Raw genomic sequence first — 15,989 nt, 5'->3', positions numbered from 1 at the left:
TTTGACTAGACGGACCTTTGTTGTAGCTGGAAGAATAAAGTAAGGGATGGTCACCAGATGAAATGCCATGCAGCTGTTCACAAAAACGTGGTCAGTTGGAACACACTGATAAAGAAAGATGTCTGTTGTGGGTTGAATTGAGTCCCCAGAGAAGACACCATGAGCTCCTCGCCCCGGTGCCTGTGAATGTGACATTTGACGATGGTCTTTGCAGGTGTTATTAGTTAGGTCATCCTGGAGTAGGCGGGTCCTTAAGCCAACACCTGGTGTCCTCCTGAAAAGAGGACAGGGACCCTGGAAGTCCAGTGGCTAAGATTCCAGGCGTTCACTGCTGGGGGCCCCGGGTTCAATCCCTGTCAGGGAACTAAGATGCTGCAAGTCAACTGGTGTGGGTAAAAAAGTAACAAAAAAGGCAACAGACCCACAGGGGAAAAGATGACTTGAGGATGGAGGCAGAGACTGCAGCAACCTGCCTATGAGCCAAGGGCTGCCGGCCACCAGGCGCTGGGAGAGGCCAGGAGAGATTCCTGCTCGGGCCCTCCAGAAGCAACCAACACTGCTGACGCCTGAATGTCGCACTTCTGGCTTCCAGAAGCTTAGAGAAGAAGTCTCTGTTGTTTTAGCCACATGGTCTGTGGGCCGTTGTTACGGCAGCCCTGGAAACTGCTACAATCTTCAGTCTCCAAGATAACTGCCAATTGAAGACAGCGAAGAACGGAACGGTCAGGACCTGGGCCTGGCTTTGCCCAGGGACAGAGGACGTTCCCACGTGCTGGGACTTGCCCAAGACGCCCCAGGAGGGGCGCACAGCCAGGAAGAGGCAGGAGTCAGGTCTTCCTTCTCACTGCACAGCCTGGGTTCCGCTTGCATTTTTTACTTTTTACCATGTTAATAAAGAAATAAATAAAATTCAGATCAGGGAGAAAACAAAATGTCAAAAGACCCGTGTAAACCCGACACCTCTCCTAACCCCTCCTCTCTTGGTGTCTGACCATTAGCAGCAAGGCTGGGAGCGGGGACCCTGGGCTTTAGCATCTGCCTGGTTTCTTTCAGAGGGAAGAGAAATGCAAGGCAGAGGTACCTCACTGAGGAAGGAGCTGCTGCCTAGGACCAGGGCGTGGGGGGCCCTCCTGGGTTAACCTGTCTGAGGACACCCAGCCTGGGGTCACCAGCCAGCTTCTTCCCGCCCTCCTGTCCTTGGAAACTGCAGACAAGCCTGATGTCACAGGCTGGTACGGGGGATTCGGCGGGCTGAAAGGGGCACAGGACCCCAGAGCGCTTCTGGGGGGAAGCTGGGCCTCTCTCTCCAGCTCTCTTCTCTCCTCTGCGAGGGGCAGAGGTTTCTGGCTCAGCGGTTGAAAGGAGTCTCCAGGCTCGGAGCTGTGGAGACCCAAGGTGGCCCGGATTGATTCTGGGAGGCTGAGCAGAAGTGGGGGTGGGTTGGACAGGAAGACACCCCTCTGGCACGGAAGGCCTCCTTCAGGAAGCGCTCAGGGATCCCTAGGTTGGTCTAAGTCAAGCTCAGGACAAGTCCAGCCTCCCCGCAGAGCTCCCCTCTGCCCTTCCCTCCTCCGGATTCTGGCCTCAGCTAGGGTCCCCCGAGCCCTCCCCCCTCAGTCCTTCCAGGGAGCTCACGGCACACAGCGCCTGCCCTGCGCAGGTGCCTACCCTGCCCACGCGCCTGCCCTGCCCACCCTCCCGCTGCGCAGGGACCGGGCCTCCCCTCCCTGGGTCACAACAGACGGAGATGCGCTCACTACCTAGGTGAGGCTGCACCCAGCATGTTGGGGAACTTCAGTCCGCCCCTCACGCCTCCATTAGCCCCATTTTGTAGATGGGGAAACTCAGGGTTTGGAGGTGCCCTGTCGCTGGCCTGGGTCAGGCCAACCACCAAGCTGGCCCCTCCGACTCATGTGAGGGGGTGGGGGTGAACCCCCTTCCTCAGTGATACACAAATGAAACCTCACTCTCTTAAAAAACAAAGAGCACTTTATTCCCTCGGAGGTTTCTGTACAACAATGATGCCACGTGGGGGCGGGGGGGTGGGGAGGGATTGGGGGGAGGGTCATCCTGGCTTCCTTGAGCACAGCCCGCCTCCCGGGAGTAGGGTCAGTCACCTCCAGTCACTGTGGAGGCCACAGTCACCTCCAACTTGGGCAAAAGCATTCGCCTCCCTGTCTGGTCTCCCGGACACGAGGTGCCAGCTGTGCCCAGGCTGCCGGAGCTCACACCACCGGCCAGCTTCTAGTGACGGCCTTCGGCCTGGAGGGGCCCAAACTGGTCAGACCTGTGCCCACTCACAGGCCCCGCCTGGGACTCACGGGAACGCAAAGCATTGAGACTGACTGTGCCTGGGAAAGACACCATTTCCCAGGGCTCAGGGGTCCCACAGGGTTCTCCCTGCTGACCCCTGTGCAAACCTCGGGGAAGCCCAGCCGTCGGCAGTGGGCCTGGGCCAGACATCAGCTGAGTCATGTCCCCATTTTACAGATGGGCATCCTGAGGCTCAGAGAGTGGTAAGACCCCCCCTTGCCATGGCTCTGTTTAACTGTGGTGATCTCCCCTTCCACTGACCTGTCTCTGCTCCCCCACCCCAGCTCCTAAGCTAATGTGGAACTTCCAGAAAGTTCCATGGCTTCTTAGTGGTCCCCAGGTTACCCTCCAGTGGGAGTGGCGGGAGTAGGGGTATTCCCAGCCTTGCAGCTTGGAGAAGCTGGGGTGTGCTGGCAGGGGGCTGGGCTCTGGAGCCCCAGAAGGCACCTGAGCTGCTCCTCTGATCCTAACACAGACTGAACAGGCGGCCTAGAAGTGTTCCTGGAGCTCTGCAGGTGGAGGAGTTGAGAGTTAATGAGCCACTGGCAAGCCCATTGGTGGGTCTTCAGAAATCCCCCTGGAGGTGTGGCCGGGATCCAGGGAAGGGTTGGAGTGTTGGCTGGGTTTCTGGAAGACTCCAGAAGCCAGTAACAGTGCCAAGCTGGGTGCTCCACAGGCAGCATCTCTGAGCTTCCTGACAGTACCACACGGGGAACAGGCTCCCCATTTCACAGCCAAGAAAAGCCAAAGGAGGTCAAGCACTGCAGCCAAGGCCCACCCAGCTGAGGAGTGGAATCCAACCCAGGTCTGACGGAGCCCACAGTCCATGGAGTCTCGGGTGTCTGGGGCAGGGCGGTCGGCGGGGGACCCATTTACAGTTTTGGAAGAGTCTGGGCTGTGTTTTGGAAAAGCGGCCCCCGGGACGGTGGGGCGGGGGGCATCACAGGCTGGAGGGCTGGGCCAGGGCGGCGGAGCCGGCGTCGCCCTCGAGCCGGGCCTCCTCGCCGCGCGCGTAGCTGAGCACCACGGTGACGGTGGCGAAGGTGGCGGCGTTGACCGGGAAGGCGCGCAGCAGCGTGGAGGCCAGCCCCCGCGTGAAGACGCGCCAGCCCTCGGCGCGGTAGCTCTGTTGCATGCAGTCGACGATGCCCCGGTAGCGTGGCGCCCCCTGCAGCCCGTCGGCCTGCAGCCGCGACTTGACCACGTCCACGGGGTAGGTGGAGAGCCAGGACGCGATGCCCGACGTGCCGCCCGCCAGCAGCAGCTTGGGCACCAGCAGGCGGTCGCCCGGCTCGCAGCCCAGCGCGCGCGTCAGCACGTCGTAGGTGAGGAAGTAGACGCCGAAGCTGGGCGTCTCGCGCAGCAGTGTGGATGCCATGCCCCGGTTGACGCCGCGCAGGCCCTCCTGCCGGTAGATCTGTGCCAGGCAGTCCAGGGGCCCGCGGTAGGTGCGCGCCGGGCCCGCCTCCTGCAGCTGCAGCCGCGTCTTGGCCAGCTCCATGGGGCAGCAGATGACACACTGGATGGCCCCTGCCGCCGCGCCCGCCAGGAACTGGTTCAGTGGCGAGTCCCGGCCCAGCGCCCGCAGGGCGTTGCCCTGCACTCCGAACACCAGCGCGTTGATGAAGGTCAGCCCCAGGAGCGGCGACCCCAGGCCTCGGTACAGGCCCAGCACCTGCGGGGCGCACGGAGAGGTGTCAGGTGCGCTCCGGCTTGGAGTCTATAGAGCTGCTCATGCCCACCTCCCCCGGGGACCCTCCATGCCGGTGGTGGCTGCCCCGACCCACCTCAGCTGCTCATGAGGACCAAGCAGAATTTGATCAGAACCCAGTTTCTCAATCTGAGAGACCCGGGCATGCCCGCCCTCCCGTTTCCAAAGCCTGGCTGTGCCCCTGAGTTGCCCACCACCTCCTCTCCCGGCTCTGCGGTCCAGGGGCCACAGCATCACAGAGGCGGGGTGCCCCGCTCCACCGCCTGTGGTCCAGTGAAAGAAAGTGAAAGGGAAAGTGGCTCAGGCGTGTCCCACTCTTTTTGACCCCACGGACTATACAGTTCATGGAATTCTCCAAGCCAGAATACTGGAGTGGGTAACCGTTCCCTTCTCCAGTGGATCTTCCTGACCCAGGGATCGAACTGGGGTCTCCAGCCTTGCAGGCGGATTCTTTACCAGCTGAGCTGTCAGGGAAGCCCCTGTGGTCCAGACCCACAGCACCGCAGAGGCAATGCTGAGGCTGGCGCCCCACCTGACCCCCACGGGCCCCAGACACTCACACTCTCCTGCTTGATGATGGCCTGGAAGCAGTGCAAGGTCCCTCGGTATTGGGGCTTCTCCACACTCTGGACCTGAAGCCGCACCTGGAAGGAGGACCCAGTGTAAGTCAAGTGGCCGCGTGGAGTCAGAGTGCCCAGCTCTCTGGGGCCGGCACGCAGGACCCCCGGGGAGACTCTCTCCAGGAGGCCTGAGGTTGGACCCATGAGGCAGGGAGCCAAGGAGCTTTCTATGGCTTTTGGAATCCCAGGGAGGGGGCTGGATATCTGTGCCATTTTTAGGGAGGGCTGTCTGTGGACAAACAGTCACAGAGACAGCCAGCTGCAGAGGGGTGGGGGTCCCCAAGACCCCTGTTCACTATCTCTGCACGAGGTACTGACAGTGGGGCCTAAGGCATCTCCTGAGACCTCCCACCGTCCCAGAAGCAAGTCCTGGCCGATGCCCAAGGGGTGTCCAGTCTTAACACCCCACCACGTGCTCTCTGCATCGGGGCTGGGAATGCCCACTGGGTGTTCAGTGAGGAGCCTTGGGCCTTGCGGGCCTTCCGCTTGGTTTCTGCCGGTGGCCCCTGGGGAGGGCAGTGGTCATGAGTTAGTAAAGCGGTGACCGGAGAGCCACTGGTCGCCTTCTTGGGACCAAGTCAGCAGCTCCAGGGCTCAGGGGTCCTTGGAGCCCAGCAGGCCAGAGCCTCGCTGTGAAAGCACTCTTTGTCCACAGAGAGCTTATCTCAGTCCTTGACACTTATCCCCCAGGGTCAGAGCAGGAGTATCTTTACTTCCTGTGTCTGGGGGAGGCGGGTGAGCTAGGTTCGGCCCTGGGCTTAGCTCTGACTCAGACGCGATCCCCACTACAGCCCTGGCCATGGCGTGAGTGCCTCTCTGTGCTGGGCAGTGGAGAGGGGCTCCGTCGTGATCACTGGCTGAAGTGGGTCGGGGTCACTCCTGTTTCAAAGATGGGAAAGCTGAGGCTCAGAAAGATCCTGCAACTCGGTCAAGGCTGTCCTCTCCAGGGACATGAGGGGCTGTGTTGGTCATGGCCAGAGTGGGGTTGAGGGTGCTGGCGAATGCACTTACAGAAAAAAATGTGTTGTAAGCAAAAAAGAAATCTCATGCCTGCACACAGGGACCTCAACGCTGGCGACCACTGCTCTGAGAGGCTGCTGACCACCCCAGCACCCCTCCCCACCCTAGCTGCCAGCTCGGAGGAGAAGAGCACAACCACTCAAGAACACTGAGCTCTGCCTCAGGTTGCTTCTGTGATGGGAGGCTTCCCACTTTCCCTTTGATGTCCGGGGGTCTCTGGAGGACTGGCTTTTCCTCTTGTGGCCCCTGACACCAGCATCAAGGAGGCAGTGTGAGCAGAGATGATGTGAAACGGAGCTGTGCCCTGCCCTCCGTGGGTCAGACTTACGGACACCCCGGTGCCATCCTGGCAGGCTGGACTTGGTTTCACGCCCATGCTCGGGCCAGCTCGGGTCCCACAAGAGGCTGCAGGGGATCTCCCCTTTGCATCTGACCCCCGGGGCTGGGATGGGCACTCACCATCTGGGAGGCTTGGGGGAACCAGGTCTGGGGTAAAATGTGGCCTGAGTCTTATAGAATCCAGAGTTGAGGTTTTTAACACTTGGGGGTAGTAGGATCTCATTGGAGGATTGACGGACCCACCCCTGGAAAAGTTCGTCATTTATACATCAACCCCAGGAGGCTCCCAGCTTCCCCCTCAGGGCTAGGAGACCCCGTCTAAAGAACCCCCGATCGAGACGGGGCTACTGTTTCTCAACCAGCCCCCAGGGTCCCCACCCCGGGACCTGTGCTTGGGTGCAAGCTCATCTCATACCCTCCCTGCCCCTGCCAGTCTGGGAGGGCAGTCTGGTGGGTGCAGGGTGGTGGGGCGGGGTCCAGGCCCGGGGTCTGGTTTGGGCAGAGAAGAGAAGCGTTGGGTTCACCTGGTCTGTACTTACTAGCGCTCTCCGGGATGAGGCTTACGCTCATCTACAACAAAGTTACATTTTGCTATGGACGGAGACAGCCCCTAGCTCAGAAAGTAAAGGCAGTTAAAGCAACACAAAATTTCAACATCACATCCAGGCCCGGGACCCCCGAGGCCAGGCCCTGGCCTCCCCGCCCCCGCCCCCTCCCGGGGCCGGCTGCTCCCTGGTGAGAGGGCCCAGACGCGTCCACAGAAACGCGTGTGAAGGTGGTGTCCATGGACAGTGGCTGTGGTTCTGGGTGCCACAGAGGTGAACCACGTCTTGGACTCAAATTTCTGTTCCAAGGACCCGGGGGGGACACACTGCCAAGGTCGCAGTCACGAGATGGTGTGGATGGAACTGCAACGTGGGTGTCCCCTCATGCATTCGGAAACCCAGGTCCAAGTTCGTGAGGTTTATAAAGAGGGAAAACAGGACTGTGGATGAGAAGTTAGGGTGCTGGCCGCCTGGAAGAGTGGAGGGCAGAGGTGTTAGGAAGGGAGGGGGGTTTCTGCGGGGAGGGCTGCCTCATTTCTCCTCGCAGGTTTGTGGTTCGCTGGTGAGCACATGGGCGTGGGTCTCCATGTGAAACAGTTCAGTGAAAATGACCACTTGCAGAGGTGGGGGGTAAATCCCACTTTTTCCAAAAGCCAGGAATATATATGGGCCTGTGTGCATGTCTGTTTTCTGGTAGAACTCATTAACAAGGGTTGGGGGAAAGGTTACATAAGGGACTAGTTTTTGTTTTTTTGTTTTGTTTTGTTTATATGTGTCTGTTATGGTGAACATTCTTTTACACCCTACATTACTTTTGTAATAGAAAGCTAACCAAAAAAAGTGTGTACGTATGTGTTTTAATTAAAACACATTAAAAAAAAATCCCAGCGTTTTCCTGTTTTCTTTGACTGAGAATGCTTATTATTATTTTTTTTAATATTTATTTATTTGGCTGTGCCAGGCCTTAGTTGTGGCAAGTGGAATCTAGTTCCCTGACCAGGGGTCAAACTCAGGCCCCTGGCATTAGAAGCTTAGCCACTTGACTACTGGGGAAGTCCCAAGAATGCTTAACTTTTATAATGCAAAACAGCCGGGGGGTGGGGGGGAGAAAAAAAGCCATTGGCATTAAGTTAAAGCAAACGAGCTGAGTGGCTCTACCTGGAATCAGCACAAGGTCACAGTGTCTGAGCACAAGGGGGTGGGGGGTGGACAAGAAGGGTCAGAGCTTGAGTGACAGTGGTGACTTGCTAGGGGTGGGTTTTCTTCCCCTTTAAAAAGGCTTGGCTTTTTAAAGATCGGTTTGCGCAGTGGTGATGCTGGTGGGCCTCAGTGGCAAAAACAAAAAGTTACAAATGGATTTCCTCAAAGACCACCCCCAGGTGCCAGGTAAAGTGGGGCAGGGCAGGAACCCAGTGGTGGAGGGGTTCCTGAGCTCAGGCTACCCCTGGGGCACTGGTCATGGCTCAGGAGCTCAGAGGGAGCTGGAGGCATCAGAACAAAGTGGCCCCCAGCCTGGAGGGACTGACCTGGGGGGGGTCGGGGGTGGGGGGTCGGGGGGGACCCCAAGGAGGCGCCTGAAGAAGGCCTGGCCGAGTCCCAGCTGAGAGAGGCCTCTGCAGAGCTGGGCAGAGGAAGTGAATCAGAGACACTTCTGGGCTAGATGCAGCTTTGAGAGGCACGCACAGCACATGACCGTGGCCCCACGTGGACAGGCTCCCCCAGCCCTGGAGGGACTCGGGGGCCTGCTGCGTGGCAAGAGAGCCTGGCCTTGCCTTCTGGGATGGAAGGAATCCATGCCTTTCGGAACTAACAATTCAGTCCAGCACAAACCACACCGCTGTGCCGGGCCCGGAGGCTTCGGGAAATCTCGCCAGCCCCTCACTGTGCAGGTCAGAACAGTTGGCCTGGAGGTAAAGTGACCCGCAGGTGGGCTGCCAGGGGGCCTGGAGCTAGCTTCGCAAGGCCCAGAGAGAGACCAGTCTTGTTTGTTTTTGGAGTGGCTTGGAGGATCTTAGTTCCCCGACCAGGGATGGGGCCCCGGCCCACAGCGGTGAAAGCACAGAGTCTTAACCATTGGGCCACTGGGACAGACCTATCTAAGGTCAGAGCACGTGCTCGGGCCTGTGCTGGAGGAAATGCAGCCCTACTGTAGTCACAGGACCTGTTCTCGGCCCAGGGACACCTGGGTTCCTGAAAAAGGAGGAGGCGGGGGTCTCTCAAGCCCGCCTACACAAGGGTGACATCCTTGTCTTTGCTCCACTCTCGCCCCTGAGGGAAGAGGAGCCAAGTTCAGGGTTCAGCGGGCTACAGGGTCTGGCCTAGGGCCCACCGCTTGCAGTTCGCCGGGCTCCCAAGGAAGCCCGCGAGGAAGGGGCCCGGCTTGGCTAGTTTAAGGACAAAACCCCCAACAACAGAGGGCAGATCTTATTTGGGAGTTTTCAGCTGAGAACGTGGACTCTCTTGGTTTCCATTGAGGCCTCGGAGAACCCAGGCCCCAACCCCGTGCCAAGGAGTGGGCTCGTGGAGGGGGGCGCGGGGGCGCCTCCCCGGAGCTATACTCTGCAGCCCCCAAGAAATGCCCAGGCAGTGTGTCAGCCCCAAAGCCCACCACTCTGGGGGGGTTGTGGTCACGGTCACGGGAAAGGCCGATGTGTGATCTCTCTGTAATTCTCTCTGAATCCTTGCCTGCAGGAAGCAGTTGGAGGCGTTCTGGGTGAGGACAGGGTGCATGCCCCTGGCTCTGGGCGGTCCCTCTGTCCCAGGTGGCCAAGCACCAGGGTGGACCTCCAGGTTCAGCCCCGGCTGGGAGATGGAGGAACAGACCAGGAGGAAAGGCCCGGCCGGCCTGCTGGACAGGCCGCTGCTCGCCTGGGCATCAGGGATAAGCCTGATTCTATGTTCTGACCTGTGGGAGGACCTTGGGGGGCTCCTGAGATGGTCACCAGAAAGGGGTATCCCGCCGCCCCGACCCTGCAAGCCTCCCTCCAATGTCTGCACCTCCACCACGGCCTGAGGATAAAACGGCGATGAGAGACTCACCTTGACCGTGTCAAACGGGTGTCCCACCAGCACGCCTGCCACACCTGGGGGGAGAAAGGACAGCCCGTGACCCAGACGCCCCAGAAACCGCCGTGTGGGGCGTGGGTCCAGCGAGGATGTGCCTGGCACATCCCGGGAGCCCCCGGATCCTTGGGGTGGGGTGAGGGGAGGGTGGCCGTCCCAAGGCCAAGCCAGGATCTGTCAGACTCAAAGCTGGTGACTCTCCCTCCGTCCGGCTGCCCGTTGCAGGGGACAGAAGAAGGCGCCCCTTGGTGCAGCAACCTGGATGGACCCAGGGAGTGTCCTACTGAGTGAAGTAAGTCAGACAGAAGGAGAAATACTGTACGACATCCCCTGTATGTGGAATCTAAAAGGAAGTGATACAAATAAGCTTCCTTACAAAATAGACTCACAGACTTTGAGGACGCACTTAGGGTTGCCAGAGGGAAGGGCGAGGGGAAGGGATGGTTAAGGAGTTTGGGATGGACGTGTACACACACTGCTGTATTTAAAATGGATAACCAACAAGGACCGCCTGTAGCGCACAGGGACCTTCGCTCAATGTTATGTGGCAGCCTGGATGGGAGGGGGTTTGGGGGAGAATGGATACATGGATACGTATGGCTGAGTCCCTTCACTGTCCACGTGATACTCTCACAATACTGTTAATCAGCTATGCTCCAATATAAAATGAAAAGTTTTAAAAAAAGAGAGAAGGTGTCCCTTGGGAGGTTGTCGAAGCCACTTCTCAGATGTTCCCACCGCTCCAAATGCCTGGCACAGCCGGGGGCTCCAGGGGTTCTGGGCTGGGGGCCAGCCCCTCACCCAGGCTTGAACTGTCCCTCTGTCATTGCGCAGCTGGCTGAGCTCACAAAGGACGCAGCGTCTGAGCCTCACCCTGTGCACTCGTACAGGATTGAGAGTCAGCCTTCCCCAGGGCTGCCCCCAGTCCTGGAGTGCCGACCCGGATGTGACGCATCGCAGCTGCTGGCTGACCGCTCCCCTGCCCTGCACGGGAGCCCCGCTGTGCCCGGGGTGGCCGCCCGTGGCTCTGTGTTCGTGCTTGGTTATGTATCAGCCTAGGGCCTGTAAAGACCCACCCTCCCAGAGAAGGACAAGCCCCCCCAACCCCCACCCCAAACGGCTCACAAGCGCCCGTCAGAGCTCTGTGTGCTGTGCAGGTTACGAACATCCCCGTGGACCAGTCTTGTTACTCGCTTCACGGAGGAGAGTGAGGCTCAGACGGGTGTGCTGACTGCCCCACTGACCCCGTGCTCTCCTCCCTGGAACTCCACGCGTGTGTACGTCTTACAGCGCTGCTTTTATTCCCATGTTGTTGTTCAGTCACCCAGTCGTGTCCGACTCTTTGTGACCCCATGGACTGTAACACGCCAGGCTTCCCTGTCCCTCACCATCTCCCCAAGTCCATTGCATTGGTATTTATTACTATATTTCAATGTATAATAGAGCAATTAAACAGGCTAATATTCACTGAGTCACAATCACGTTTCTACCTGCTGGTTACCATTCTTAGCCCTGTATGTGTACCAACGCTCCCTCTTATGTATATAAAGGACTATTAGCCCATTTTACAGATGAGGAAACTGAGGCACAGGAAAGTGATGTATGTCCACACCACACAGTAAGTGGTGGAGCCAAGATCTGGACCCAAACCTTCTGGGCCTGGAGCCCTCCTTCTTAACCATTCATCTCTCCTGCTCCCCATCAAAGCTGGTTACCACGTTAGTGGATGTCCACAAGTAAATAGGAGTTATTATGTTTCTTCACATATTGTATTTTTAATCCTTATATAATGTCCTTTTCACCTTGTTTAATGCTTCAGACTTTAAAAGTGCAAGTCGCTCAATTGTTGACTCTTTATGACCCCATGGACTATACAGTCCGTGGAATTCTCCAGGCCAGAATACTGGAGTGGGTAGCCTTTCCCTTCTCCAGGGGATCTTCCCAACCCAGGGATCGAACCCAGGTCTCCCGCATTGCAGGCGGAGTCTTTACCAGCTGAGCCACAAGGGAAGCCCTCAGACCTTAAAGTCCACTCTATTTGATACTAGCTTTGCCAATCCTGCTTTGCTTTTGGTCACAAGTATCTGGTATAGTTTGGTGACGTTCCTAATTTTCAACTTTGTCTTACTACTTTTAGATGTTCCATAAACAAACTACAGCTGGGTTTTGGTTTCTACCCTAGTCTGAAGCAGTTTCAGGTTTTGCCAAGACAAGAGATCTGACAGTTCGGTCTTATTTTATGGGTATGACCACTTTGCTTTCCACATTTTTGTGAGTTCAGGCAAACTACTATTTATTCCCTTTCTGCTTGTTAATTTGTTAGTTAAGCTAACTAACCTCTGCTTTGGAACACTCATAATCCACATGTGGAAGTGAAAGTCGCTCAGTCGTGCCCAACTCTTTGTGACCCCATGGACTATACAGTCCATGGAATTCTCCAGGCCAGAATACTGGAGTGGGTAGGAGTGGGTAGCCTTTCACTTCTCCAGGGGATCTTCCCGACCCAGGAATCAAACCGGGGTCTCCTGCATTGCAGGTGGATTCTTTACCAACTGAGCTATCAGGGAACCTGCATGTAGAAACAGGGTTAAGAACTATCACCGCCCCACCATGGGGTGAGAGTAGGAGGCTTTCTCTGCCCCCTACTGCCCCACTTTACCCCCAAGAGACGTCTCCAAGCACATTCCCACCCTGCCCATCTTCCACTGACCTTCACTTTCAAAACTCACGAGACTCAGGGCTATTTCATCTTGGGGTCTCTATTCATCACTGGAGCCTCTCTTGATTACGACCCTCAGAGGTAACACATCTGAACTCCCACTCATCTGCAAAACCTGTTTCTTTAATGCCATCAGGGAAGACAGTCCTCAGCTCTGGGGAGGACGGAGTCCAGGCCATTAACTCTGGCCACAGCCACGAATCTTCTGGTTTCCAGCGCCACAGATGAGAAATCCACGGGCAGCCTCTCTATTCACCTTTGTCAATAACTTATCTATTCTATCAGAAAGCTGCTGAGATTTTTATCTGTAGATTTTGGGAATATCACCAGGAGATACCAAGGGTGTGTCTTTTTTTCTTTAAAGAACTATGCCTGGAATGCCCTCAGCCCTTTCAGTCAGCAGACTCCTGATCAGAGAAAATCTCCACTATTATTTATTCATCATACTCATCACCGCCAGACCTTTTCCTCCTCTGGAGCCACTAACACTCACAGGTGGGTGAAAAGACACCCCAAGCCTGTCTTGTCCTTCAGCCCTTCCACCTTCGTGTTTCTGGGCTTCAAGACACACTTTGTTTTGATCATTTGAGACCCACCCCCGTTTTCATTTCATGTTTTGAATTTTCTGAATTTGAAATTCTAGCTCCTGGGGAAGTGGAAGTGGGTACTGGGACCCTTCTAACCCAGCCCCCTGCAAGGCCTCAGGGCTGCTATCAATCAAGGCCCCACACCACCTCCCAGAGGGCGAGTTTGGACACGTGGATCACACGCAGCCAATCAGAAGGGATCCACCCTCCCGGGAGGCTGAGTGAAGGGCCACCCCTGGGGGCAGAAACACAGCCTGCACCTGCCCTGAACCTCCAGCCAGTGAGGAGCTCAAACCCAAGGAAACCAGGCAACCTCTGGGGCTCAGGCTAGGGCTGCCACCCGGACATGGTTCCTGGACGGCCCCTCTGCTCTGAAAGCTGAGCCTGGGACACAGTCAGGTTACTGGCTCCTAGCGCCTTGAGGCTGGGGGAAGGGACGAGCCTGGCGGCCTCCTTGCATTTTTGGGGGCCTAGGTTTCTCCTGGGTCAAGTAACACCAGGAGAGAGGGTCCCTTCTACCCTCGCCCATCTCCACTCACACCACGGGGGAAGCACAGGCACCTCCAGCCCCAGGCATCCACCTGGACCCAGGTAGGACCACAGGTCTGGGGGCCATGGAGTACCTTCCACTCGCCAACCCAGGGCCTGGCCAGGGTCTCTCCCAGGTGGGCATGATGAGGATGGGCAGGGGCCCTGGTGAGCAAGAGCCCAGGGTGACTTGACCGTGTGTGTCTGAAGGGATGGGTCTGACTTTACCTAGAGTGTTCCCACCCCAAACCCCGCAGCTCCCAGCACACCTGTGTGAATGCAGAAGGGATCCTGCTTCTCTGGGGGAAGAACCCATGCTCCTCAAGAAGCTGCAAAGAGATCTTGGCCCTGGGACTGAGCCCCCACTGGGGGTAGGGTAGAGAAGGGTTTGCCCACCCCCTACCCTGGAGGAGCCCCCGGCCTGGTGGCAGGACACAAGGGGAGGTCCCTGGGAGGGGGGGTGGGAACAGCAGAGAGGGGAATGGACAGGGCGAAACTGACAGCTTGGTCCATGGAGGTCGGCCCCTCCTGTCTCCTCCAGCACCTGGGCTTGGAAGAAACGGGCCAGAAAGCTCTGGGGCCTGGAGGCCTGATTGGGTAACCGTCTGGGTCACTTCCCAGCACACTCCCTCCTGCATCAGCCTCCTCCTCTCAGGAAGCTAGCACCGTACCGGTTTATGTGCCTAAGGCTGCTCTCCACACTCCTCTTCCCCCAGGGAGCCGCTGGCTGGCAGGTAGCTGAGAGCGTTACTGGAGTCACCGGGGGGCAGGTGACCTGCTGGAGGAGACAAGCGCCCAGTGTCAGAGCTTGGGCAGGGCTTGGGGACACTCAGCCTATCCTCTGGCACTTCTGTCAGCTTGCTGAGTCCCTGACAGCTAAACCTGGCTCCCAGTGAATACCTGTTGAATAAATTAACTCTACAAGAAAAACAGACACTAAAGGCCCAAGAGGGAAGTGCCAGTGCCCAGCGCCCATGGTCAGGCCACAGCCAGCCCAGAGGAACGCAGACTCAAGGTCCGCGGGGGGGACACGGCCTCAGCGCCGCGGGGCAGCTCGGCCTTGGGGCAGGTGCCCCACCCTGGGTGAACTCCTGAGCCCAAGGCCTACTCTGCCCCCCTCCCAGGGGCTTCCCTGGTGGCTCAGCTGGTAAACAATCTGCCTGCAATGTGGGAGACCTCGGTTCGATCCCTGGGTTGGGAAGATCCCCTGGAGAAGGGAATGGCTACCCACTCCAGTGTTCTGGTCTGGAGAATCCCATGGACTGTATAGGCCATGGGGTTGCCAAGAGTCGGACACCACTGAGCGACTTACGCTCCCCCCACCTCCCCCCGCCAGTCTGCTCCTAAAAACCGCGCAGGAAGGGGGCGGGCGCTAAGGCGTGACTAGGCGCCTGGGGTCAGGCCCACGCCTTTTAGGCCATCTCACTAGGGGGTCGTCCGGTAGCCCCCGGCCCCAGCCCACCCACACGGCTGCGGGAGACGGGGTGGAGGCAGTTTCAAGCTTCTTGGCTCAGGGAGGGGACCCTGCTCCGGGTCGGCGCAGGCTGGGGGACGGCGTGAGGGAGATGGGCTCGGAGCCTCGCCGTCCGCTGGCCTCGGCAAGGAGGGTGGTGGGACATCCTTCTGGCGGTCCCCTGGCAGCCACGGTAATGTCCCCGAGCCCCAGATCGCTCGTCCGAACGTGCTGCGAAAGACTTAAAAGACAGTTGCCTTGGTGGACAGCGCCCTAGGGGCCCTCCGGGTCTGATGTCAATTCACGCCCACAAGAATCCCGTGAAACAGGAGCACAGCTAACCCATCTTACAGAGGAAGAAATCTCAGCCATAGGGCAAGCCACGGGGCCGAGAGGTCGCAGGTGAGCTGGCCTCCCAGGCCGAACGCCTCGTCCCCGGGCGCCGGGCGTCCCCGGCCCCCGCGCTCGCCCGGGCAGGACCCGCCCGCTTCCTTACCCCCAGCGCATCCAGCCAGAAAGTCGAGCGCCATTGCCGGGTCCCCGGTGAAGCCGCCTTCCTCCGGGTCCTCCTTCGCTGACCCCTCGCCGGACTGGTCGCCGTCGGGGGCCCTCCCTGCTTTGCTGGGCTGGGACTCGGCCTGGCCGCCGCCTTCTGGCACGGAGCCCCGCGCAGGCTGGGGTCTGGCAGTAGCGGTGGCGGCGGCTCAGCGCGCGACTCCTTGCCGGGCGTTTGTCCCTCGGTAGCCGGCTCGCCGGCCTTTGCGATCTTCTGTACGCCGCCCGTGGTCCCTCACCTCGGGCCGCGCGTCCCGCCCCCCGGGCCTGCCGGCCGGGGCTCGGGCGGGGAGCAGAGCTCAGCCAATGGGCGGGCGAGGCGCGGACAACGCCCCGGGCCCCGCGCGCCGCCGCGGCGTTTCATTGGCCGGGCGGACCTGGGCGGACCTGGGGTGCGGGCGGGGCGGGGCCACGTAGCTGACAGGCGGGCGGGGGAGGCGCGGAGGCGCTGCAGACAAAGAATGCGCTTCGTGCGCCCGCCCGCGCCGCCCCCGGCGGAGAGGAAGCAGGGCGTGCGCCGCCGTGGCTGGACGGTG

General features: G+C 58.8%; 1 protein-coding gene across 6 annotated transcripts; it reads right to left on the bottom strand.

Annotated features, from left to right (window-relative positions):
• Window positions 1-1,971: 1,971 nt before the first annotated feature.
• SLC25A29 (solute carrier family 25 member 29) lies at window positions 1,972-15,760 on the bottom strand. Of its 6 annotated transcripts, none has more exons than XM_070477837.1 (5): window positions 15,395-15,760; window positions 14,117-14,223; window positions 9,588-9,631; window positions 4,585-6,617; window positions 1,972-3,988 (listed from the first exon to the last, which is right to left on the bottom strand). In XM_070477837.1, exons 4-5 carry the CDS (start codon window positions 4,855-4,857, stop codon window positions 3,254-3,256), a joined length of 1,008 nt encoding a protein of 335 aa, XP_070333938.1. In that variant the 5' UTR covers window positions 4,858-6,617; window positions 9,588-9,631; window positions 14,117-14,223; window positions 15,395-15,760; the 3' UTR covers window positions 1,972-3,253. The 6 variants fall into 6 exon arrangements, with proteins under 6 accessions (XP_070333938.1, XP_070333937.1, XP_070333939.1 ...); XM_070477836.1 differs by having other exon boundaries at window positions 4,585-6,613; XM_070477838.1 differs by having other exon boundaries at window positions 4,585-6,613; window positions 14,117-14,220.
• Between the last annotated feature and the right edge of the window lie 229 nt (window positions 15,761-15,989).

Source organism: Odocoileus virginianus, chromosome 16, assembly GCF_023699985.2.
Source record: "Odocoileus virginianus isolate 20LAN1187 ecotype Illinois chromosome 16, Ovbor_1.2, whole genome shotgun sequence".
Classification (NCBI taxonomy): Eukaryota; Metazoa; Chordata; class Mammalia; order Artiodactyla; family Cervidae; genus Odocoileus; species Odocoileus virginianus.
This window is presented reverse-complemented; position numbering and strand designations above follow the sequence as displayed.